A 26,917-nucleotide genomic window follows, 5' to 3' on the forward strand; every position below is an offset into this window, starting at 1 on the left:
TAAGTTCATCTCTATTGAAAGCACTTAAATACTTAAATCCCATTGACTTCAAAAAGACTTAAGTAGCTATTTAAAATTAACCACATGTGTAAGGGCATAACTGAAGCAAGAAGCTTTTCTGCACTGAGTCCTTACACTGTATTCTGTCTCATTGATCTACCAGTAATCCTAGTCTTTTTAGAGTTTGGCCTGGAAGTCTTCTGTTTTAAAATAAAACAGTGAAACTTCACAACCTGATCCTAAAATCCTTCCTCAGGCAGCTGTTTGGAAGTTTTGCTTAAGAACTGAAGAACAAGGCTTTTTAATAACAGATTTAAGGATCTGCACTAGATTTCTATGTTACAACCATAGCAATGTAGTAAGGAATAGACCATCTTAATTAGCTATATATTATTGCTGTTACTATTATAATGATAATAATCAATACAGCTGTGCAATGGTACATTGTAGTGAACGTTGCTTAAGGGCCAAATGGGAGTGATTCAAGCCTTTCTATACTACTGCTTTATGACTCCAATAGTATCAGAAGGTTTACAGTGAAACTAAAAAAATATTGAATACAAAATTAATAAAAGTTTGACATTCCTAATGACAAGTCTACAAATATTACATCTTAAAGTTCCTATTCTTTCCAGTCTAGCTTCCAACTCATCTGAAGAAGAGGGTTTTGCCCATGAAAGCTCATGATACCATATATATTTTTGTTAGTCTCTAAGGTGTCACAGGACTACTGATTGTTTTCAAAGTTACAGACTAACATGGCTACGCCTCTAAGACTTTCTAAAGTAAGCAAATCCTCAGCATGTTTCAGGTCTAACTGAGACTATATAATATGAAAATTAAATATTGCCAAAGGAATACATAAAATATTACAAGAAACTCTCAAAAATAGTATTTGAATGTTTTGGTGCTTGTATTGGTACCTCAATAATGGCTTTCTCTAAAACTTCAGCATATACTTCAGCTAGTAGCGTTACTGGAGACTGTGCTGCAACTTTTACAGCTTCTTCTACCAAAGCTTGTACTTCTGGGTGATCAGCAGTTATCTCTGACTCTGTTATGTTTATAGATGTATCTTCTATTGTGTTTGCAAACAACATAAATGTAAATTAATAATAAAGGCAGTTAGTATCTTACATTTTACAGTGTTTTTATCTAGAAGGCTTATAAAGCATTTTACTGGTTTTACAAATTAGTGTGTATATCTAGAGCCCAGCAAAGATACAAAATTTGTATCTGCATCCATATCAGAAAAAATGAACCAAGGATACTAATGGATATAAAACAGATATCCACTAATTAGCAGGGTTCTAGATACAAAATTTGTATTCATGAATGCATCCAGATCCACATAAAAATGTAAGAATGGCCATACTGGGTCAGACCATCGATCCATCTAGTCCAGTATCCTGTCTGCCAACAGTGGCCAATACCAGATGCCCCAGAGAGAGAGAAAACAACAGGTAATCATCACATGATCGCTCTCCTGTTACCCAAAAAAATGAGCCATGAATACCCGTGGATATAAAGTGGATGTCTACAAATTTCAGGGTTCAAGATACAACATTTTTATCCACATCTGCAAAAATGAGCCATGGATATCTGCAACCATATCCACACATACAGAAGATATAAAGCAGATACCCATGGATTTGCAGAACTCTGTGTATATCCTATAAACACTTACATGACCACCATAACAGCCATTTAGGTGAAATGAAACATTCATTTAAAAACAGAGCAGCGCTACACAACAGTTTTGAAGAAATTACATAACATGTATTTAATAATGACAACAGATTTTATGTCTCATTTAAAAGATAACTTATGTAGAACAATGACCACAAGACCAGAGTGGGCATTATTTCAACATTGACTCAGAGTGAAGAATTAATTACTAATACCACTCCCTTTAAAACTTTCAGAGCTTCTCTTGAGGGTTTCTAGTCAAAATGTTAACCTGTTCTGACCCAGGATTGTATGTTAGAAAAACCAAAAATCATAGTGTAATGTGGCACCTCCTCAGTAAGAGAAGGTTACTCACCTTTAGCGGTAACTGACATTCTTCCAGATGAGCATCCCTGTGGGTGCTCCACAGCAAGTGTTGATCAGTCCCAGAACTGCAGACCAGACTCTTCACAGCAATGCATGGGGGTCCATGCATGCACGGCAGAAAAGGTGCATGGGCCTCCTCTCAGTTCCTTCTCTACCCAGAAACCCAGTCTGATAAAAAGGTGTCTGAAGTAGAGGGGATGATGGGAGGATAGTGGAGCACCCACAGGGATGCTTATCTTGAAGAAAGTGAAATTACTCACCTTGGTGCAGTAACTGTCGTTCTTCAAGATGTGTGTCCCTGTGGGTGCTCCACTGTAGGCGCTGGGCTTGCCCCAGCACTGCAAGACAGAGATTTTTCACAGCAGTAGTCCAGCTGGACTGTGCATGCGTGGGGAGCGTCTCTCAGCGTTCAGGCCCTTTTGTGCTGCGTGGTCCGGTCTGAGCCAGTTCCTCGTACCTGCTTCAGTATCTGGAAAAAAAGAGGACGGACACAGACTCCGAAGTGGGGAGGCTTGCAGGTAGTGGAGCACCCACAGGGACATGCATCTCGAAGAATGACAGTTACTGCACCATGGTGAGTAACTTTGCTTTCTTCTTTGAGTGATGTCCCCGTAGGTGCTCCACTGTAGGCGTCTGCACAGCAATATCCCCCCTTCCCCATATCATGGAGGTAGGTGGGAATCAGAGTCTCTATTGGTTTGCAGATGAAAGAACTGCAGCCGTTGCGGATTTATCTGACAGCCATCTCTGCTGTACAGCGTAATGTTCTACAAAGGTGTGACAGGACACCCACATGGCTGATCTATAGATGTCTGCAAGGGGAACCCCTCTGAGGAAGGCTGTGGAAGCTGAAACAGATCCAGTGGAGTGTGCTCTGGGGTGTTCGGGGAGCGGTATTCCCCAAAAGAGTAGCAGTGGGTTATGCAAGACACAATTAAGTTAGCTACTGTTTGAGCAGAAATGAGTTCGCCCTTGGAGTGTTCTGCCAGGGACAGGAGAAGTCTGTCTTTCTAAAGGGTTTGGTGCGATCAACATAAAAGACTAGTGCTCCACACACATCTAGAGTATGGAGAGCCGCTTCTTTAGCAAAAGCAAGTGGCTTAGGGTAGTATGCAGGTAATACGATGGGCTCATTAACATGGAAATTGGAACAGACCTTAGGTATAAAGGCTGGGTGATGTCTGAGGACAACACAGTCCCTCTGGAAGATGGTGTATGGGGGTACAGTCATTAACGCTGATAGCTCGCTGACTCTGCACGCAGAGGTGATCGCAAGTAGAAACACCAACTTCTGGGTCAGCAGTTGAAGAGATATTGTGGCCAACGTTTCAAATGGTGGGGCCATAAAGGTCTGTAGTACCAAGTCCCACAGCGGAGGGGGTAGCACAAGAGCGGGTTCAGATTTGTCAGGCCCTTGATAAACCTCTTTGTGAGGGGATGCGCAAATATCGAAAACCCTCTATAGGCTGTCAGAAAGCCACTATTGCCGCGAGATGTACTTTTAGTGATGCTAAAGCTAGTCCTGTTTGTTGTAGATCCATTATATAGTCAAGAATGTTATGCATAGGAGCAAGTAGTGGGTTCATGTGAGGGTCTGAGCACCAGGCAGAAAACCTTGTCCATTTCGCCAGGTATGTATTTCTTGTATTAGGTCGCCTACTATGTATGAGGACATTTTTAACCTTCTCAGAGCATAAGGTTTCAGTAGCACTCAGCCAGCTAGGTACCACACTGCGAGGTGCATCGTATGAAGTTGTGGGTGGAGAAGGAGACCGTGGTTCTGGGTGAGAAGTGCCGGGAAGAGGGATCCAGTGCTGCCTCACCCATGCAGGGGCTATCAATATCACTGTGGTCCAGTCTGTCTTGATTTTCTACAACACTCTTGGAATGAGTGGTATAGAGGGAAAAGCATACATAAGGGGTCCCCTCCAGCTGATGAGGAATGCATCCCCCAATGAATGGTAACTGAGGCCTGCCCTGGAACAGTATTAGTGACACTTCTTGTTGTTGTAGGTTGCGAATAGGTCGATGAGCGGTGTGACTCATCGGTAAAAGAGGGAGTGAAGAACTCCGTGGTGAAGCTCCCATTCATGATCTGGGGCAAAATTCCTGCTGAGGGAATCCGCTGCCATGTTGTTGATTCCAGGTAAGTATGATGCCACAAGAGTGATGCCTTTGGTGATGCACCAGTTCCAGAGTCGGACCGCCTCTGCACATAGGGATCATGAGTGTGCTCTGCACTGTCGATTGATGTAGTACATTGTGGCTATATTGTCTGTTAGAATCTTTACCATAGACTTGCATATGTGGTCGCAAAAATGCCTTCAAGCATTCGTGACAACTCTGAGCTCCAGAAGATTTATATGGAGCAATGTCTCTTGGGTTGTCCAGCAGCCCTGTACAGAGGCTCTGCCCAAATGCGCTCCCCATCCCAGAAGGGAAGCATCTGTTGTAATCTGGTATCGTGGTAGCGGCTGGTGAAAGGGCATTTCTGACAGCAAATGCTTTTCTATGGTCCACCAGTGCAGAGAGGCTATGACGTTGGAAGGTATCGCCACTATCCTGTGTACATCGGGGGTGGTATGATTGTGCACGGTGGCTAGCCAATGTTGGAGGGTGCGAAAGTGTAGCCTGGCATTTCTGACCATGAAAGTAGTTGCAGCCATATGGCACATAAGCTTGAGGGCCAAGAGTAATTGAATCCTGTGCTTGATTTGACAGGTATCTATTAGCAGCTGTATTGCATGAAACTTGGCCACAGGTAGGAATGCTCTTGCTGACTTGGAGTCCAGCCTTGCCCCAATGAACTCTAGGTTTTGGGTGGGAATCAATGTTGATTTGCCCTCGTTCACTAGTAGGCTGAGAGATTGGAAAGTTCGTCTGGTAATGGATATCATTCTGGCTACCTGCGAAGACGATCGGCCTTTTATAAGACAGACATCTAGGTAGGGGGAATATGATTACCCTGCTGCATCGGAGATGAGCAGAGATGACTAAGAGCACCTTTGTGAACACTTTGGGGGCAGCTGAAAGTCCGAATCGAAGGACCCTGTATTGGTAGTGGTTTTTGCTGACAACGAATCTGAGAAACCGTCTGTGTGCAGGGTGGATCATAACATGGAAATAAGAGTCCTGTAGGTTGAGAGCAATGAACCAGTTGCCCTGATCTAAGGCTCGGATAATTGATGTAAGGGTCACCATTTTGAAATGCTGTTTTCAAAGATATTTGATTAGTTTCCTGAGATCCAAGATTGGTTTCCAACCCCCTGACTTCTTCTGAATCAGGAAATAGAACCCTTTCCCTCTGAATTTTTTAATAATGGAGATTGCCTATCTACTAGAACTGCAAGGGACCTTGAAAGGTCATCAAGTCCAGTCCCCTGCCTTCTCAGCAGGACCAAGTACCATCCCTGATGAATTTTTGCCCCAAATCCCTAAATGGCCTCCGCAAGGATTGAACTCACAACCCTGGGTTTAGCAGGCCAATGCTCAAACCACTGAGCTATCCCTCCCCCAATTCTTGCAGCACTCTTTCTACTATGTCGATCTGCAGCAGATGATTTATTTTGGCTAGGAGCAGATCTTCATGAGAGGGGTCCCTGAAAAGGGATGGGTTTGGGTTTTTTTTAGGTGGGATAGAGAGGAAGGGTATGGCATAACCGGTTCTGATTATCTCTAGCACCCATCTGTCGCTGGTGATGTCTGTCCAGTGTTGGTAAAATGGGCATAGGCAATGGTGAAACAGTGGGATGGTGACTGGTGAGACTGGTTTTGTGGATGGTTATTCTGATTTCAATGCCTCGGAGGCCATGGACGTTGGTGGGAGTTATCTAAGGGCTGGTGTTGTTGCTGTTGCCACAGCTGCCTGGGATAGTAATCATAGTGTCTCTGGTATGGCGTGTATCGTCATCTCCTATATGGCGGATTGTACATACCAAGTGTTCTCAGAATGGACCTGGTATCCTTGCTGGAATGAAGCAGGGTATCTGTATTTTCCACAAAAAGGTTAACTTTCTCAAACAATAAATCTTCTACCTTTGATTTCAGGTCCTTAGGAACTGCTCCAGCCTGAAGAAATGAGGCCCTTCGCATGACAACTGCAGTGGCAGTGGCCCTGGCTGCAGTGTCCACTAGGTCAACTGCTATCTGTAAGCTGGTCCTGGTGGCAGCGTTACCTTCCTAAACAATAGCCTTCAGAACGGGTCTCTTAGATTCAGGTAGAGACTCCATGAGGGTTGTCAGTTTTGAGTTAGATAAATTATGGTTAGATAAATGCGCCAAATAGTTGGCTATTCGGAGAAGAAGTATTGATGATGTATACACCTTCCTTCCAAATAAATCCAGTCTCTTTAAATCTTTATCCAATGTTTAGCCTCTATATTGTGGTGCCCATGCTCTTTGTCGTGCCGCATCAACAACCAAGGAATTGGAGAGTGGGTGGGTGAATAAAAACTCTGATCCCTTCGGGGGGACAAAATATTTCTTGTCCACCTTCTTGTTTGTAGACAATACCGATGCTGGGGTTTTCCACAAGTCATTGGCGATTTCCAATATGGCCTCATCCAGAGGGATCTCGAGATTCTTGAATAGATAGTGGTATTTACCTTTGATTTCAGTGAGCTGAATCTCGTGAGAGAGAGCTACTCTTTTGAAAAGCTCTTGGAATTGCCTGAGATTGTCAGGGGGAGAGGTGTCCCCTGGTATAACCGCCTCATCTGGTGAGGATGACAACGGATCGGTAGGTGATATCTTAGGCTGGTGTGTTTCCTCCAGTAGGGGCTGCTCTTCCTTGATGTGAGGCTGGGGGTGGGGGGAGTGGGGATTTTGAGCCACACCAGGAACGGGGTGGGTCGGTCACTGGTGAGTATTTCACAGAGGAGTCGTGTGTCCTAGATCTAGGAAATTATCTGGATGAGCAATGATAAGAGCAGTGGTATGGCGAATGGATTCTGTAGTACAGTGGTCCCCAACCTTTTGAGGTTGTCGGGTGCCAGGGGGCGTGGCCGTTCGCCTGCCGGGCGCCAGGGGGCGCTCATAGTCCTTTCAGGAATCATTTTGGGTATGCAAAGACTGTAGTATCATCAATCCTCATATGGAAAGTTGTGATAGCTGCCAAATGTAACTTAATTGAGCTCATAGAGAGATGCAACTATTTGAGGTGCAATAAGCAATCCAGCTCCTATATTGCTGGGAGTAGCCCAGTGAACGAAGCAAGACCATTTGTCCATGTATACCTTCTGAGTTGAGGGAGCTCTACTGTGCAAAAGGATGTTGTACCTGAGTTGAGCACTGTAGCTCTATCCCTGAGAACCATCTAGGTATCAGGCTTTGAGGTGCAGTGTTAAAAACTGTGGATGTGGAGACTGGATTCCTGGTTGGAAAAATATCCTTGGGTCACATGGAACTGTGATTGGAAGACATAGAGTCATTCTCTTCAGGAAAGGGAACTATGGTTATTGGGGCCAACAAAGGGCTATGAGGATGATTCTTGCCTTGACCCTCCTTATTTATAATCCTGTTGAGAAGGGGAATTGGAGGGCAGGCATATAGTAGGTGATGGTTCCACTTGAGAATGAGGGCATCTCTGAGGGAGCCCTTGACCATGCCAGCCCTAGTGTAAAACAGGGGGCACTTTTTGTTTGCCTTTATGGCAAAAAGGTCTATCTGGGGGTATCTCACTGTTCGAAAATCATTGTGAGAACTCTGTGAACGATCTACCACTCATGGTCCTGAGATTGAGTTCTGCTTAGTACATTGGTGGTGGTGTTTAAAGCGCCGGGAAAGTGGTATGCACTTATGGAGACAGCATAGTTGAGGCACCAGATCCATAGGGCAATGGCCTCTGTACATAAGGCATGGGACTGGGCTCCACTTTGCCTGTTTATATAGAGCATGAAGGTGATGATGTTGGAATATATTCTGATAGGCTACGTCTACATTGGCCCCTATTCCGTAATAGGGATGCTAATGTAGCACTTGGGAATAGGCAAATCCGCGGGGGATTTAAATATCCCCCGCGGCATTTGCATTTTCATGGCCGCCGCTTTTTTCCGGCTTGGAGATAAGCCGGAGAAAAGCATCCAGACTGGCGCGATCCTCCGGAATAAAGCCCTATTCCGGAGGATCTCTTATTCCTGGACGCTTTTCTCCAGCTTATCTCCAAGCCAGAAAAAAGCGGCGGCCATGAAAATGCAAATGCCACGGGGGATATTTAAATCCCCCGCGGATTTGCCTATTCCCAAGTGCTACATTAGCATGCCTATTTCGTAATAGGCAGCCAGTGTAGACACAGCCATATTGTTGTATGTTCTGATGATGTTGGTATATATTCTGTTTTCCGGCTATGTGAGGTGGGAAATGTTGGCAGGCAAGTCGAACGGCTCTGAGCTCAAGGACGTTGATGTGTAGTGCAAGTTCTGTTGCTGCCCATATTCCTTGAGTGATGGAGTCTTTCATATGTGCTCCCCGCTCAGTAAGGGAGGCATCAGTTGTGATGACCACTATAGGTTCTGGAGTTTGGAAAGGAATGCCTAGGCATAAATTCTTTGGGTTTTGTCCACCATAGTATTGCATTTTTTACTGTGGGAGGAATAGATGGGTTTTTGGTTAGTGGGTGAAGATTTGGGTTGTAAACTGACCTGAGCCAGCCTTGAAGGCATCTCATGAAGAGACAAGCATTTGGAACGACAGGGTTGCAGGAAGCCATGTGCCTTGAAGTTGAAGACAATTGTGTGCAGTGACACATAGCATTAGGTACAACTTTAGAACTAAATCGCAAATCTTTGAGAACCTGTTTAGGGGTGGGGAGGCTATGGCAGTGGTCGAACTGAGCTGTGCTCCAATGAATTGTATGGACTGAGTTGGTAGAAGCACTGATTTTTGTCTCATTCACTAATAGCCCCAGTGATTGGAAGCATTCTCAGATGAGAATCGTCCTCAGTTCTTGCTTTGATGAAGCAATCACTGAGATAAGTGTCGATAATAATGTCCTGTTTCCTGAGGTAGGCCATAACCACTGTCAACTTCTTGGAAAAGGCTCTCAGAGTCCAAAGAGTATGTTGGTAGTGCTGGGTATATAAGTTGAAATGGAGAAACCGTCTATGAGCAGGATGAATAGTAATATGAAAAGTCGAGAGACGAAAACCAATCATCTGGCTCCAGAAAAGAGATAATGATAGTCAACATTACCATCTTGAATTTTTGCTTCTTTACTAATTTGTTGAAAATTAGACACCATCCTCTGGTCCTCTTTTGTGTGAGAAAATAATGTGATTAAAAATCACTCCCATGGTCTTCCTGTGTGACTGCTTTTATGGTGCCCAACTGGAGGAGATGCTCGACTTCCTGTTGTAGGATGGCCTCGTGAGAGTGGTCCCTAAACAGGGACAGGGTAGGAGGTGGGAGGAAGGGATGGAGAGGAAAGGATTGGTGTATCCTGATAGGATTGTTTATAGTACCCATCTGTCAGATGTTATTTTCTGCCAGTTGGCATAGAAAGGCAGAAGGCAGTGGGTGAATGGTTTATTGTTAATTGGCAACTCTGGAGTAGACAGAATCATTTTTGGTCTTTTAACCAATGGCTCAAATCTTCTTATTTGGTAGGGGTGGCTGATTGGTAGTGCTGCTCTAGTTGCAGCTACACTGTTGTCTGCCATGACCTAATTGTTGCTGTGGTTGTTGGACCTGTCTCTCATGTTGATAAGTATAGGGTGGGTACCTCAGTCTCAGGTATGTTTGGTATCAATACTGCCTCCTCCTGGTTGCAGGAGTACGGATGCCGAGAGAATCGAGTGTTGCCTAGGAATCCTTTATTGAATGAAGGACCTCATTGGTCTTGGTAGGAAAGAGCTTTTCGCCCTCGAATGGTAGATCCTCCACGGTTGACTGAATTTCACACAGAAATGCAGAAGAGTTAAATCCATCTCATAACGACTACAGTCACTATTGATCTGATGGCAGTATCTGCAAGATCAAGAGAAGCCTGTAGAGCTGTTCTCTAAATTGTGTGTCCATTCACAATGATCACTCTGAATTGTTGTTTCTTAGCCTCATGTATATCCTCAATAAAAGTGTTGAATTTTGAGTAGTTGTTAAAATTGTATTTACCAAGGAGTGCAGTGTAATTGTCAACTCTGTACTGTAGGGATGGTTGAGGTGTAGGCTTTCCTGCCAAACAAATCCAGTCTTTTTGCTATCTTTGTCAGCCGGGGTGAATCAAGGCTGATGCTGCTTGTTCCTTTGATGGGCTGCATCCACCACAAGATAATTGGGTATGGGTGGGTGAAAAGGAATTCTGACCCCTTTGGAGGATGTAATATTTCCTATCTGCCCTTTTACAGGTCAGGGGGATGGTTGTGGTGGTCTGCCACAGTTTTGGCAGGTTCCATAATAGCTGGATTAATAGGCAGAGCAATCTTGGATGATGGCATAGCTTGGAGGATTTTGGTGAGTTCATGCTGTGTCTCCTGCACTTCCTCCATGGCAATATTGAGTTCTTAAAGAGATCCTGGAAAGTTGTAAAGTCATCAGCTGTGATTTGAGGATGTGGCATGACTGCCTCATTGGGTAAGGAGGATGAGTTTGTATCTGGCGAAGTACTGGGGCTTGACTCACAGGATTGTGGATCCAAAGTTTCCTGCTGATTCCTCTGCAGTCATGGAGATTGTGGCGGAGGAGAGGCTGTGGGCTGCATATGCTTCTTTTTTTAAAAGTCTCTTTTTGTAGTCATAAACCCATGGATTCCAAAATTGCCATTGTGCAGAATAAGGCATGGAAGTGGGCCACAGGAGGCATGCTGGAGGCAATGGGGTGCCTAAAACTGGGATGAGTTGATGTTACGGACATTTCACTACCTGGTGACAACTGAGAACGATAAATCACCTTCATCATCATCATCGTTGGATAAAAGGGTAGGCGATGAGAGATGTTTTGGTGCTGCTGACAGAGGTGACATGTTGGTACCAAGAAATGGAGAATTAAGTGTAGATAACACTGAAAGCAGGGCTGGCCTTACCATGAGGCAAACTGAGATGGCTGCCTTAGATGCCAGACTGTGGGGGGGGGGCACCACTAGGACCCAGAGTATAGAAAATCATGTCTGCTGCTGGTGCATATATATTCTCTCTGCAGTACCATGAGAGGAATAGAACAGGAAGAAGGCAGAATTGAGTCCTTTCAAAGTTTTGGCCCAAGCGAGGGGATATGGGGGCATCATTTGAGCTCTCCGCCTCAGGTGCCAAAATGTTGTGGGCTGGCCCTGACTGTAAGGTCTCTGTGATGTAAGTACCTGGGTTCTGGAGTGGAAAGTGTCATGACTGTCGGTACCATGAACAGTACCGGAGCAGGTGTGATTGCGGTTGGCACCAATGAAGGTTGTGCCACTGAGGTAGCTGTGGCACCATCAGGTGGTGGAACAGTGCTGATGGACTGCACCACTGGCTTCTGCGGTGCCGTGGTAGAAATCTTCAGTGCCGAGGATTCAGTTGTCTGGTTACTTGATGCCATAGTGGTTGCCAAGGCATGAGAGGCAAGCATGAAAGGGCCTGCAGCCTCATTGTGGGCTCTGAGGGTACTGTGCCTGGAGAGAGCCCGATCGGTACCCGAAATGTCCAGTGCTTCATAAGTGCTGAGGCAAGGTGGTCTGTTAGTCCTTGGTACCAACTTTTCAGTTGTGTGCCTCTTAGGTGACTGTGACTTGTGAGGTAATGAAGAGGCACATTTTTGGGGGGATTTTTTCCCTTTTTTGGGTCTTCCCCTATTAGGATCCTGCATGCCAGGATCCAAGATGGGATGTTGTGACTTTTCCAGCATAATAATTTTCAGGCGGAGGTTCCTGTCTCTGCATGTTTGCACCTTGAGTTTAGCACAGTGCTGGCAGTCCTGTTGAACATGGGACTCACTGAGGCATTTGACACATTTAGAATGTCAGAGGCTATGGCTACACTGCCATTGTTTTGCGGAAGAAGATATGCAAATCACACTCGTATTTGCATATCTTCTTCTGATTCTTTTTGCGGAAGAGGTTTTGCCGCTATTTGGCCCCGTGTAGACGGGGCCAAAAGTCAGAAAAAAAACCTTCTTTCACAAGACCCCTCATTCCTCATAAATTTAGATTTACAAGGGCTTGCAAAAGAGGGGTTTTTTCTGACATTTGGCCTCAACTACACGGGGCCAAATAGCGGCAGAACCTCTTCAGCAAAAAGAATCAGAAGAAGATATGCAAATACGAGCACGATTTGCATATCTTCTTCTGTAATAAAATGGCAGTGTAGCCATAAGCAGAGACGGGTATAGCCTCATTGCAGGCTGAACAATGTTTGAAGCATGGTGACCCCGGCATTATCAGTGGGGTGAACAGCAAACAGTGGGAATTGTAACTGGAGAAAACGGAGGGATTTTTTTAAGGATTTGTTTGTTTTTAGGGAGATGAACTTGGATAAAGTGTAAAGTAAGGGAAGAGGAAATAATGAAATTCAACTACTTATCTACAAGGATTAACAAAGAGTGAAGAGCACTGCTGAGCTCCGTCTTAGCTGGGGATGGTAAGAAAGAACTAAGAAGAGGGTGATCATGCCAAGCAGTGCCATTCATGCATGGCCCCCTATGCACTGATGTAAAGAGTCCGGTCTGCAGTGCTGAGACACACCGAGACCTGTTGTAGAACACCCACAGAGACATCTCTCGATGAAGAATAGTAAATTATTTTTTATTGAGGTCTAGATTTTGAGATCAAGATATAGTCAAAGTCCAGACTCCAGAGAAAATAATAAAAAATAGGGGTAATAATAAGTAAATTAAAAAAATCTCAGGGTCTGTTTAGAAGTGTCTGATTGTCTGGATTTAGCCCACAGTCTACCTATTGATAACTCTTGCTATAAACCATGAAGTCTATATTCTCAAAGATATGTAAGTCAATTATTCACATTGACTAGCACCATGAATTAAGTTGTTCATTTTTTGTACAACATGAATAAAGATCATATATTGAAATGATTAAATATTTGAGGACTTCAAAATCATTAACTTTTTCATATGTTTTGCTGATTAAATGGCAACAAAAATACATGGTGGAGTTACTTTATGAAATATACTATGTATTGTGTGAATAGACATTTGACAAAAATGTTAACCTCATTTTTTGTAAGTCTAATTATATCAAGATTTGTATTGTCAGTGTTGAATTTCTGTCCCTTAAAGACCTAAACATTATCAAGATATCTGCATTAAATTATAATCTCTTTTGCACGGATAATATGTCTTCTGGCAATTTGTAAATTGCAAAACAAACACAGACATAATTACAATCATTAAAAATGCTAGTACCATTTAGTTCTTCTGTAGTTCCTTCTTCATCAGTTCTGGACATGAAAGTATCTTCATCGGTGCCTTTAGTATCCACTACAGTTGTCAAATATCATAACATAAAAAGAACATTATGAGTAAAACAAAAAATATTTTTGTCCAAAAGTAGAAATAATACATTTAGGTAATTCTGCATTTTCTTTGTAGAGACTTACGTTTCACAATAAGTAGCACATTACAATTATAATACTACTACTTCAAGAACAGAGTTAAACTTGATTATTATGGTTCAAATTATATTTTAATATAATGCAGGTTATGCATTAATTTTGTAATAGACAATTCTTGCACAATTTATGGAGGTGTTCGTGACTCTCGAGTAAAAGTTGAGAATTGTAAAATGATAGAATTGCATTTCTATGATATTGTAGCATAGAAACAATACTGCTTAATATTTTGTATAAAGTGGCATATACTCCGTGATAAAATGGACCCCAATTGTGCCAAAAACTTTCTAGATATTACAGTATTCAGGTAAAAGTTATGTAACAGTTTTAGATACATTTTTAAGTCTGAGGGTATGGCTACACTGTTTGGTTTTTTTGAAGACGGTATGCAAACTATGCTCACATTTTCATATCTTCTTCTGTTTTTTTTTTTCTGGAAGAGAATTTTCCGATATTTAGCCCATCTACACGGGCCCAAATGTCTGGGGAAAAAACTTCTTTCGGAAGCCCCCTGTGCACCTCATTTTACAAGGAATAAGGGGGCTTCTGAAAGAGGTTTTTTTCCGACATTTGGTCCTATGTAGAAGATATGCAAATGCAAGGACCATTTTCATACTTTCTTTGAAAGAAAAAACAACAGTGTAGCCGTACCCTGAGAGTTTTATTGAATTAAATATTTAAAAAGAATAGGCCAGTCAGCACAGTATATTTTATGCATGAATATACTGAATTCAGGGTTGGCTTTTTACAGTGTTCCCATGTTTTGAGTTTTTAATATGATATAGGTCACCTTTTGGTTTAAATAAAATGTGTGAGAGAGTCCACATTGCTCAAAATGGTGCTTGGTCCTGCCATGAGGGCAGGGGACTGGACTTGATGATCTCTTGAGGTCCCTTCCAGGTCTAGCATTGTAAATCTTTTGTTTCCAGCTGGCTGAAAAACTAAAGAAAACACTACTGCGCATGCTTACATATGGTTCGCATTTTCAAGCTTTTCTTCTCAACTATGGGGTCTATAAGTACGATTTTTTAAAAGGAAAGCTCAGATTCTGAAGCACAACTCTGCAGTTAGAGGTGAATTCTGTGGCAAATCATGTGGGCATTGAGTCTGAAAGGCTCTCATTACACATTGTTAAAAAAAATTTCAAGTTATTCCACTTATCCAAAGTGTTCACAGAGAGATCATCCACTAAACATTCTTTCAAAATTCTTTCATTCTTCATCATCCACTGCATAACATGTTCAACTGCATATTTCATCATTTTGTAATGTCTTTCAGTGATATAGGGAAAATCATGGGCCAAATTCATCGTTGGTCTAATTCCACTGAAATATTGAAGTTATACTAGGAATTAATTTGGCTGCCTGTGTATTACAGCAAATAAAAAAATTAATTAATAAAATATTATGATATTGAAACAAGTCATACAAAATCCAGAAATCCAAAAAGTTAAGGATTCGAACACAAAACTGGACCATCACATGAAGCTCTATTCAATGACTGCTGAAATTAATAACAGACATTCTAGAAATTCAATGGAGTTGTTTTAGATTCATGGTGCATCTTGCATACTTTTGTATCCAGTAAGTTAGATGCTGAGTTAAGGTCCTTCAGGCCAGAAGGCTGAGGATGTGAGGGGTGCAGGAGTCAGAGTTGGAGGGCGAGAATGGGCTCAGAGCAGGGGGCTAAGGGTGCAGGAGTCAGGGCAGAGGTTGGGAGTGGCTGCTGGCTGTTCCCCGGGGCAGGCAGGAGCAGCAGGGGCTGCACTGCCTGGCCCCCAGCTACTATGTTGGGCCAAGATGGGGTGGTGGTGGCTGAGCTGCCCAGCCAGCAGCTGCTTCGCAGCTCTCTGGGGCTGATAGGGCACAGAGACCTCTTCCCTGGCCTGGCCAGGGTGGCAGGGGGTCCACTGCCTGGCTGGTAGTTGCTCCGTGGCTCTCCAGGGCTGTCGGGTTGGTAGGGGCACGTTTGCTTGCTGCCTCCCTGGGGTCATTCTTCAGTATGACAGTCCCTGCTATCACAGCCCTCCCTTTCTGTCTGATGAGAAACAATGGTATTCCATGCACATCCCATTGTCCTTGCACAACCAAACCCTTACCTTGCTTAAAGTTACGATAAAAGGAAGCTGAATACAAAAATTGGTGATTCTAGGTCTCACCATTTAGGAAGAGTTCTTGAACAGACAAAGAGACAGATGGACTCTCTCAAATATCTAGTAGATATAAAATTGCTTACATTTCTTACAATGCACAAATTGTTTTTGGCAGAGACTAAAAGCTGCAAAATTGGATCCAATGTTTATATCAATTACATGCATGGATTGATGCATGTAAACTGAATTTTATTTGAGACACTTATGGGTTTAGGTCTAGTAATCAGTTTTACCTGATGAGTCACGTTCTTGTTCTGAAGAACTGTCAGTCTTTTCTGTGTGAACATAAATATTAATACCTAATAGCAGTGCAACACTAATTAACTTATTTATATATACATTAGTTAATTATATATTTAGAATGTTTTTTACATATCTCATGTTTACACAGCTCCAACATCTATTCCTTCATAGTTCACATCCACTACATGCAAATCATTTCTTATCCACCCCTTCCTAATACTCCATGTCCTAAATCCATTACAAAATATTCTATTGTAGTTAACGGTAAACAATATAGCTGGGATGGTTGTGGAGGGGTATGCAGATGTGTGAATTGGGTATGTGTGCCTTCTGAAAGCATAAAAATTGCATATGAATCAACAGAATAAACTTATTTGAAGTGCTGCTGGTGTATGTATCACAGTCCTTAGTGCTGTTTTTTCATAACTAACTATGGGCATGTCTAAACAGCAGGGCTTAACTTGAAATAAACTACGCAAATTGAGCTACGTCAATTGCGTAGCATATTTCAAAATAGCTTATTTTGAGTTTTGCTGCTGTCTATACAGCACTTATTTTGAAATAGAGCACTCTTCCTCCAGCTTCCTTTAGGATGCATCTACACAGCAGGGCTTAACTCAAAATAAGCTACGCAAATTGAGCTACATTAATTGTGTAGCTTATTTTGAAATAGTTTATTTCGAAATTGAGAGCATCTACACAGCACTTATTTCAAAATACAACACTCTTCCTCTGACTTCTCTTACTCCTTGTACAATGTGGGTTACAGGAGTCGGAGTAAGAAGTCCTTCAGCTTGACAGTATTTCAACATTGTTTCAAAATAACTGCCTGCCATGTAGATGCGGATTAATTTATTTTGAAATAACACTAGTTATTTCAAAATAATATTGCTGTACCCCCACTCCTCATAAAGTGAGGGTTACAGGAGTCTGAGTAAGAAGTCCTCCAGCTTGACAGTACTTTGACATTATGTTGAAATAACTGGTGGCTGTGTAGATGTGGACAATATTATTTTGGAAGAACACTAGTTATTTCGAAGTAATGTTGCTGTGTAGACATAGCCTATGAAAAACTCTTATGCTATAGGAAAAAAAGTATATGGAAACACTAGACTTTTATCCAAAATGCACACCTAACTCCTAATGAAATCCATGGGATTTTTTTGGCATGGGGAGAAATGTAGCATTAGTATCAAAAGTACCTAACCTCACTGCTTTCAGAACTGTAAAATTCAATTTTTCAAAGAAGATTTAAATATTTTGTCAATGGAGATGAGAAAAGGAGAAATGAAAATAAATTAATTTTATTTTTTGAATAGTTAATAATGGTTGTGGGACAAAATAGATGAACATTACGATACCTTTGCTAGTATCTTTACTCTGATCTTCCACATTTGTTTCTTCCTCGGGCTTAATGGTGTCACTTTCTTCATATTCATCTGTTTCTTTGTAACTACCACTTTCTTGGGCATCTAGTGCAGCTGTGAAATATCATTACATTTACAGAAATTATGGCATAAGACAAAAATGTATTTATTTGAAATTTCTTCTTGAGCCTAATTTCAGTAACTACTAGTTTTATAAATATTTTTGAAAGTTTGTTTGTTTATTTTTGTTTGTCCCAAAAGATCTCCGAAACAGTAAGAGCTAGAAACACCAAATTTTGCACGGATACTACTGATTTCCCAACTTAAATGACTGGATTGGTTATATCTCGAAATTGGTTCCCCCGGAGCCCCAATTGGGCCCCCAGAACCCAAATGGAGCCACTAATTAGCTTTTAGTAGCACCTGATCATAGTCATTGCTGGACTCTTCTGGTAAGTGTGTCACAAATAGCAACTACGAGATCCTTTTCCTATGATAACAGAAAAAGTACTAGCTATGTTAATTTCTTAAAGTAATATATAAGAGAAAAGTATTTCCAATAAAATATGCTATGTTAATGTCATGGACATAGTTAATTCATACTATATTTTCTCCAGGCAAGGCTGGGCATTTCTGCTAGTCTAGAATAAAACAGAAGCAAAATATTGCACCTGAAAAAATTAAAAACAAAAACAAAAAAAGAAAAACATTTTAAAACATTATACCAAACCCTTGACATAAGCATTTCTCTCTAATTTTCAGAGTGCAATTATTATAACTATTGTCAAACTTTGGAACACAGAATATTTATGAAATATGATGCAAATTGCCGGCTTCCTCCCTAAAGAGCAGCATGCTGGTAGCAGATTTGTGGTTAATAGAATCACCATATTTCATGTTCTAATCATGGAGAAGGCCCCTGACATTTTTTTGTAGTGATGAGAAGTGGTAGGTCTCTCAGCTGTCATTGTTCTAGCATGGGGTGGCCAACCACGGCTCAGCTCTTCACCCCTGAAAGTGCGGCTTGTGAAGTCCCCCCATCATGAAGCCACCCCATGTGCCCAAAAAACGGCTCCCTGTGTTTTTTTTTTTTTTTTTAAGCTCTTCTCATTTTTTCCACCGCTGTTTCGGCTCACTTCGTTTAATGGGTTGGTCACCCCTGTTCTAGTAAGCCAATATGAGGTCCTTGTAGAAAACTTGTAGAAACACTTCACATGGCTATTGTTTATCTTCATTCAATGCACAAAGTCACTAAAAAGAAGAGAGGAATGAGGCAAAAGATGATGAATGGATAGAGAACATTCTCATTAGTGCCCTAGGGTATGTCTAGACTGCTTCCTTCTGTTGGCAAAGGGATGCAGATTAGGCAGATCAACATTGCAAATGAAATGGGGATTTAAATGTCCCACACCTAATTTGCATAAAATGTCCACCGTTTTTGCCGACTCAGCACTTTGTCGGCAAAAAGCTGCAGTCTAGAGGGGAATCTGTCGAGAAAGAAAGCCTTTTTTGACAAATCCTGTAGCTCTCCTTGCAGGAGGAATAAGGGATCTGTCGAAAAAGGCTTTCTTTCTCAACAGACCCCCTCTAGATGGCCGCTTTTTGCTGACAAAGTGCTGAGTCGGCAAAAAACGGCAGCCTTTTTTTGCAAATTAGGCACGGGACATTTAAATCCCCACTTCATTTGCATTGTCGAATTCAGTGTTTCACTTTGCCATTTCCCTCATTTAATCCCATATAATATTTTAGTTAATATTTAATTAACTTATGGTGTCTTTAATATTCTAGTTACAGCTTTTCTGGAAAAGATTCTGGCTTGAAATAAAACTGGAAAAGAACTCAGCTTAATGCAACATAGCATAACCATAGTGTAGATATGGTTGGTAAAACTGTCAGGGCCAAAAAGAAATCCCATGTTTTGTATAATTTCATTCCAGAACAACTTTACAACTCTCTAACCATAATACTATGTATATGTGCTGACAGAGAGTTTAAAACATTTCAAAGTAGCAGTTGCTTTATTTTATTAACTAGAAACAAACAAGAGAGCCCAAAAAGCTGGAAAGCACCTTATTCACCTTGCTCTTTTAACATTTTTGCTATTTCCAGCTTATTTTTCACGTTTGTAATAGCAACATCTACTGCCTCAATACGAGCTTGTGCAATGATTTTTTCCCTTGCTTCTTCCATACACGGTTGAATGAGTTTGTCCATATCAAGAACCTAAAGAAAGTATTTGAAAACATAAGACTAAACTTAAATAATACATCTTAAAGTTTGATACATAAACAGATGCAAACTGAGATAATCCAATTCTACTGTCATAAACAATAGTGTAAAATTGGAGAAACTGGACAGATTTCAGCGAAAGTGGTATTTGTCTCATCATTTGTGCTACCTCTCAAACTCTCTAGCCTTGTATATTTAAGATACAAGAGGAAGTTACTTACCTTGTGCAGTAACGACGGTTCTTCGAGGTGTGTCCCCCCGTGGGTGCTCCACTTCAGGTGTTGGGCTCATCCTGCATCACGGGTTGGAGATTCGTAGCCGTGGTTCATCCGGACCGTGCATGCTCAGCGGCACATGCTGTTCGCGCCATTCGCAAGTCTGGGCACGGTCTGGCTCCTGCCAGTTCCTCCTGATCAGTCACTCCTGAAAAATATAAAGAAGAGATTCCGAAGCGGGGAGGAGGGCGGGTTGTGGAGCACCCACAGGGACACACACCTTGAAGAACCGTTGTTACTGCACAAGGTGAGTAACTTCCTCTTCTTCTTCAGGTAGCGCCCCCGTGGGTGCTTCACTCTAGGTGAGTACAGAGCAGTAGCCTCATTTATGGAGGTGGGATTGGATTTAGGATGTGGTTGGTGTGGACAGCACTGTGGAGGCCAGGAGTGATTCTCGAGCAATAGCGTCGATTGTATAATGCTTAGCAAATGTCATGTCTGAAGACCATGTTGCCGTACGGTGAATATCTTGCATTGGGACGCCTTTAAGGAAGGCCATTGAGGTAAATGTTGCTCTGGTGACATGAGCATTAATTGATGTAAGCGGGGCCTGCTGCGTAGTGAGTAGCACGTTGTAATACATTTTACAATTATCTTAGAAATGCGTTGCGAAGACAATGATTGGCCTTTGGGTCGTTCACCAGAACATAATAGAAGTCGCTGCGACTGTCAGAAAGGGACTGTCCTCTTGAGGTAGAAAGCCAAGACTCTACGAACAACTAAGGTATGTAAGCGGGCTTCATGACTGGAGGTATGTGGTTTGGGGTAAAATGTTGGAAGTATGATAGGCTCATTGATGTGAAATTCTGAATTCACCTTTGGCAACAAATTGGGATGGGATCGAAGTATTACTCCCTGGCAGGTAAAAAGAATATATGGCGGGTTGGCCGAAAGGGCAGCCAGTTCACCCACCCATCGAGCTGAAGTTATAGCTAGGAGGAAGGCAATGTTCATAGTGAGTGTAGGGATGTCACAGGTAGCAAAGGCTCGAATGGTGGATAGGTTAAGGTGTCCAACACCAGCTCCAGATCCCATAGAGCAAGAGCTTCCTGCATGGGAGGTATAGATTTGCTAGGCCTTTCAAAAGGCGTTTGGTCATCGGGTTAGCAAATATTGAGAATCCTTTGATTGACTATCTAAATGCAGAGATTGCCAAGAGATGGACTTTGATGGACGAGAGTCCCAATCCTGAGTGGTGCAAGTAAAGCACATAGTCCAGAATGCGATGGATTGGAATGGATGCCACATCGAGGTTATTGGTTAAACATCACAAATAAAAACGACGCCATTTATAAAGGTAAGTTTTGCGCATGGAATCATGTCTACTATACATTAGTACTTGTTTTACCTCTTGGGAGCAGAGGATTTATGAGCTATGGAACCAGTTAGGAACCACGGCATTAGGGGTAGCCAGTCAATTTGGGAGCGTGGCATTGACAGTCCTGGTTGCATCGGGAGGTCGGGTTGCTTCGGCAACTGGTATGGGGGTTGGAGGGACATTTGCAGAAAAAGGGGAAGCCATGTCTGTCTGGGCCAGAATGGAGCTATGAGTATGATTATGGCTCTGTCTTTGGTTATCTTCTCCAGTATCCTCGGAAGAAGTGGAACTGGTGGAAAGGTCTAGAGTAGGTGGTGACCTCAGTTTATCTGAAATGCATTCCCGAGGGATCCCGGCCCCAGATCCGTTCTGAAGCAGTATTTCAGGCATTTTGCATTGAGATGTGTCACAAAGAGGTCCATAGTGGGGTATCCCCATCATTAAAATATGGAGTGGATTACCTCTGGGTTGAGTTCCTATTTGTGCTGGGGAAAAAAATGTCGCTCAAGGCATAGTCAACTGTGCTGTCCTTGCCGGGGATGTACGTGCCCACAATGGTAACTCTGTGGCGTATACACCAGTTCCTCAATTTCGTGGCTTCTGCGCAGAGGGGCCTGGATCTGGCACTGCCCTGGCGATTGATATAGTAAACCGTGGTAGTGTTGTCGGTAAAGATTTGAACCATCTGGCAGTGAATCTTTGGTAGGAATGTCCTGCATGCGTTGAATACTGCCCTGAACTCTAGAAATTTGATATGTTGAAGGGCCTCTTGTGCACTCCATTGAACTTGAGCATGCTCGCCCTCTCAGTGGGCTCCCCAACCTAGCAGAGATGCATCGGAAGTAATTTGAGCCGTGGGTTGTGGCCAGCGGAAAGGAACACCGGAGAGCATGTTTGCCTGAGAAGTCCACCATATTTGGGATTGGAGTACACTGGGTGGTACCATTACTGTTCTATGTATATCCTGATTGCCAGGACCATAAATTGACACCAGTCAGTGTTGGAGGCATCTGAGGTGTAACCTTGCTTGTCTTACCACATACATTGTGGCGGCCATAAGTTGTGTCTCATAAGTTGCAGACAGGTAAGTATTGGCATCTTGGGACTGATAGAAAGTGTCTGCGTAAGGTTCTGTATTTTGTGGAATCTTTCCAAAGAAAGACAGTCCCTGCCCATTGCAGAATCTAACCGTGCCCCAATGAACTTGAGGGATGTTTGTGGTATGAGCAAGGACTTCGGGACATTGAGTACAAGGCCGAGAATCGAATATAAGGCCCTTGTGACTTCAGTGGTGCGAAACGTGTGATTGTAAGTATGGGCCTTGATCAAACAGTCATCCAGGTACGGGATTATCATAATGCCTTGGCAGTGTAGATACACAGCGACCACTGATAATTACAAAAATACCCTGGGTGCTGATGATAGGCCGAATGGAAGAATCTTGTACTGAAAGTGCTGTATGCCTATGATGAATCTGAGGAAGCTTCTGTGTGCTGGTTGTATTGTCACATGGAAATACGCATCCTGCAAATCGAGGGACGTGAACCAGTCTCCTGTGTTTATCACTGGGAAACTAGAAGCTAAAGTCACCATCTTGAATTTGTGTTTCCTGAGATACCAATTGAGACCTCGAAAATCTAGGATAGGCCTCCATCCTCCTGACTTCTTCTTGGTGAGGAAATAACGAGAATAAAATCCTCTGCCCTGGAATTGTCGGGGAACTCTCTCCACCACCCCAATCTCTATGAGTCGCATGACCTTTTGTAGTAAGAGAGTGTTGTGAGATGGGTCCCTGAAAAGGGACGGGGTTGGGGGAGAGATAGGAGGAAGAGACAGGAGTAGAGTTGAGTATCCTGATGTTATCAATTCTCAGACCCAACGGTCTGTGGTGATGGTAAACCACCTGAGTTGATAGGGTCTCAGACAATGGTGAAACAACTTCTGTGATTCCGGGGGATATGTTAATGGAATGGTTCGCAGTCCCTCGACAGGACCGTCAAACCGGCTGTCTGTTGTTCTGAGAATTGGGCACTCTACCCGTCTGCGGTCTACATTTTTGGTGGCGGGGTCTGCCGCGCTGTTGCTGTTCAAATTGTCTGTATCTGGGTCCGGTGTATGAGAAGGGACTCTGTTTGTCATAGAGCGTATAATGCTTGCGATGATAAGGTGGTGTATACATGCTGAGCTTTCTTAAAGTTGTTCTGGAGTCTTTGCCTGAGTATAGAACTTGATCAGTCTTTTCGGCAAAAAGACTCTGCCTATCGAAGGGCAAGTCCTCGACTTTGGCCTGAAGCTCCCTGGGCACTGAGGCCAACTGGAGCCACGATGACCTTCTCATGACCACCGATATTGCCGTGGTACAAGCCGCCGCATCCACAATGTCCAGAGAAATCTGCAAGGCCATTCTTGAGGCTGTGTGGCCTTCCTGGACCACTGATTTTAATATTTGGCGCTTGTCCTCCAGTATACGTTCCAGTAATGCCACTAGCTTTGAATAATTATCAAAGTTATGGTTGGACAGGAGAGTGGCATAATTTGCCATCCTCAGGTCAGTGTGGCGGAGGAGTAAACCTTCCGGCCAAAGAGGTCCAGCCTCTTAGATCTTTATCAGCAGCAGCGTTCTTATATTGTGGTGTCTTAGCTCTCTGTTGGGCTGCATCAACAACCAATGAATTTGGCTGCGGGTGCATAAACAGGAACTCCATCCCTTTTGAGGGAACAAAATATTTCTTGTCTGCTCTCTTATGTGTGGCCTGAGCAGAGGCCGGTGCCTGCCATATATCGTCTGCAATCTCAAGGATTGCCTCATCCAACGGTAACGCCGTTTTTTATTTTTGTGATGGCTGAAGATGCTGTTTCTGTTGAACCTCCGTTATCTGGACTTCTTGACATTCCGCTACCCTCTTAAACAGTTCATGGAATTGGTGGATGTCATCTGTGGGGAAGAGTACCTAGGAAAGACTGCATCATCCAGCGAGGAAGAAGATTGGTCCGTTGGAGATTGGACTTGAGATTGTGTTTTCTCTGGCACGGGTATTTGCTCTGGTTGTTGAGGTGGTAGAGGCACATCCCCAGATGGTGTAGGTGGTCTTGTAGATGGTTGTGGAAGGGTTGGCAACCTGAGATTACTGTGAGGACTTCGTTGGTAACATTGTGGGGACCTCAAGGAAGAGTATCCTGAAGAGTAGCGACGTCGATAGTAATTGTCGCAGTGCCAATGGTAACGATCATGGTAATACCACCTTGGAGAATAACCTGGTGAGTATCTCCTTTCAGAGCCGTAACGATACCTGGAATAAGAGGATCGGGTTGGTGATCGAGGAGAATGGGATCTACACCTGGCATATGATGGCGAGCGTGAATGCCTACGATAACGTTCTAGTGATGACGAATACTGTGGTGAGGGTCTCTGTTGTTGAGGCATGAGAGTAGCATGACTTTCCTGTTGTAGTGGTACCGAAAAGACAGTGGCTGGTGACTGCAGTTGGGGAGAGACAGCAACCAGTTCTGGACTTGGAGAAGGTGTTAATACCCTTCTGGATTTGTGCTTAACCTTTCCTCGCACCGGAGACATACATGCTGCAGAGTGAGACCTGTGCTGTATCGGTGCTGCAGAGTGCCCTGTAAAAGGGTCCACTGTATGCTGTGCTGATGATTTAATCACACTGTGCACCGAAGTACTCGGTGCCATCATGGTGGTCCACGCCAATGCCAGCGTGGATGAGCCGCTCCGTCAGGGCACCGGAGATAGTTCCGAAGGCGTCGGTGTAGTAGCCGGTGCCACAGTAGCCGGTGCTATAGTGGGCGGTGCAGGGCCAACCGGTGTCGACAGCAAAGGTGCCGACATTGGTGCCAAGACGTGCATGGTCGTCGGTGCCGCAGGTTTTCTTTTAACGGGAGCCGGGGTGGATTCAGGTCACAGGGCTGCGTCCAGTGCCAGAGTAGCCTCCCTATGAAGGGAAGGACTCGGCTCCGATATGCTGCAGCTTGACTTGTTCCTGTCAGCATGCCGGGGTACCATCGATCCCAAGATAACAGGCCTGTCCCCCACACTCCTGCGTGAGGTCGACAAGTGTCCAAGGGGTGACTTTTTGGCCAGTGTTAGAGCTGAAGATGTCGGCGGTCTGGCAGTCTCGGTATCAGTGGGCTGTAGAGCCTTGCTGAAGAGGAGCGTTTTTAACCGCATCTTGCAGTCATGTCTGGCTTGGGCAGTTAGTTAAGAACTTGGGCATTTTTGAGGGATATGACCCACGCCCAAACACTTAATGCACAACGAGTGTCCGTCAGACACCGGCATTGCATTGTGGCACTCCTCACACTTCTTGAAACCAGGGGATTCTGGCATGTTGATTGAACAAGAACTATGAGGGAAAAATTTTTTTTTCTTTAAACTAGAACGAGGAAATGACTAATCTATAACTAACTAACTAACTAACTACGAACTATTGACTAACTATTTATAACTTACTTTACAGATTTCTTTTTGTCACTCTGAGGAGAGCGGTTTTGCTCCGCCTGCAACCACGAACAGTCAGGAGGAACTGGTGGGAGCTGGACCGCGTGCAGACTAGCGAACGACGTGAACAGCATGCGCCGCAGCACATGTGCGGTCCAGCTTAAACACGGCTACAAATCTCCGACCTGTGGCATGGGACGAGCCCGACACCTAGAGTGGAGCACCGATGGGGACACTACCCGAAGAAGATGATTAAGATTTTGTTTCAAGTTTCTCTATTATATCCTGCAATAAGGGCTGCCTTCCTATTCTATGCTCATGCAGTCACAACTTTTATCTAGTTGATATAAGTAAAGATATTATACTATTAAAATAAATTGCTAACTGAAAGTATTAATATACACTACACTGCATAGTAATCCATATCTATGACTATATTTAAGCTCAGACTCTCATATGGTCCATGCATAAAACCCTCTAACACATGCCAGTAACCTCTCAACACGGGTTCACTCAGCAATATAGGCAGGAGCCCGTGTTCTGTTGTTGCATGTGTCCAAGCCCACCTACTTTGCAATGAAGGTGTAGCAGAAGTCTGTGCTTCCAGGTTTGTGTTCAATCTGCTAATGCTATTCCACAATTCTCTCCCTCCAATTTCCCTCTTGATTCCTGTGAACTGGAAGCAACCTCCTGGGTCAAATACAACTTCTGGACATTTAATCCTGCCCTTTCACCCTGACTGCTGAATTGATAATACACTCACGTCTTGCTTGTTGCCCACCACCTAGGACATTATTAACTGGTCAGAAGAACATGCTTAGATACTGGGCAAGATGTTGTGTGAGGAGACTAAGATCTATGACTTTGAGAGGAGTACCTCTGCATTTTTATGAAGCCATAGTAAAGAGGCTGGAAGCACTGAAGATCCACCAGATTAGTAGAACAAGTACCACAAGACTACCTATTGCAAAATGAAGAATGGAAATAGTATGTTAGGAACTACTTGGCTCACTGCCCCTACTAAAAGGAATTTGTCTGGTTGCAGGAACGCACACAGCACAGAGCCTATACCTGACAGTCTTCTATGTACAGGGATGGCATGGTTATAAGCCCAGAAGAAAAGGAAACAAGGACAAGGAACCCTACTGAAAGAGAGACTGCGGTTGCTCAGAACACACTACTGATGCTGCCGCCTGGCCCAGACCAGGCTTCCAAGGAGGACCAGATAGTGGACCTCTTGAGTCAATATTTGGAGGACATATTTTGGGATGACCCTTGAGAACAGTCTGCAGAG

The 26,917-nt window shown here is 43.4% G+C and overlaps 1 protein-coding gene across 3 annotated transcripts in view; it reads right to left on the bottom strand.

Moving 5' to 3' along the window:
• Nucleotides 1–26,917, bottom strand: part of AK9 (adenylate kinase 9) — a 175,308-nt gene that overhangs the window by 104,748 nt on the left and 43,643 nt on the right. For all 3 annotated transcript variants that reach the window (XM_075923971.2, XM_014573695.4, XM_025184734.3), the window contains exons 13-17: nucleotides 19,424–19,568; nucleotides 17,340–17,459; nucleotides 15,969–16,010; nucleotides 13,378–13,452; nucleotides 924–1,078 (exon numbers count right to left, since the gene is read on the bottom strand). In XM_075923971.2, coding sequence (XP_075780086.2) covers nucleotides 924–1,078; nucleotides 13,378–13,452; nucleotides 15,969–16,010; nucleotides 17,340–17,459; nucleotides 19,424–19,568 — 537 coding nt within the window. The remainder of the gene's footprint in view (nucleotides 1–923; nucleotides 1,079–13,377; nucleotides 13,453–15,968; nucleotides 16,011–17,339; nucleotides 17,460–19,423; nucleotides 19,569–26,917) is intronic.

Source organism: Pelodiscus sinensis, chromosome 3 (genome assembly GCF_052426305.1).
Source record: "Pelodiscus sinensis isolate ZL-2025 chromosome 3, ASM5242630v1, whole genome shotgun sequence".
NCBI classification, from domain to species: domain Eukaryota; kingdom Metazoa; phylum Chordata; order Testudines; family Trionychidae; genus Pelodiscus; species Pelodiscus sinensis.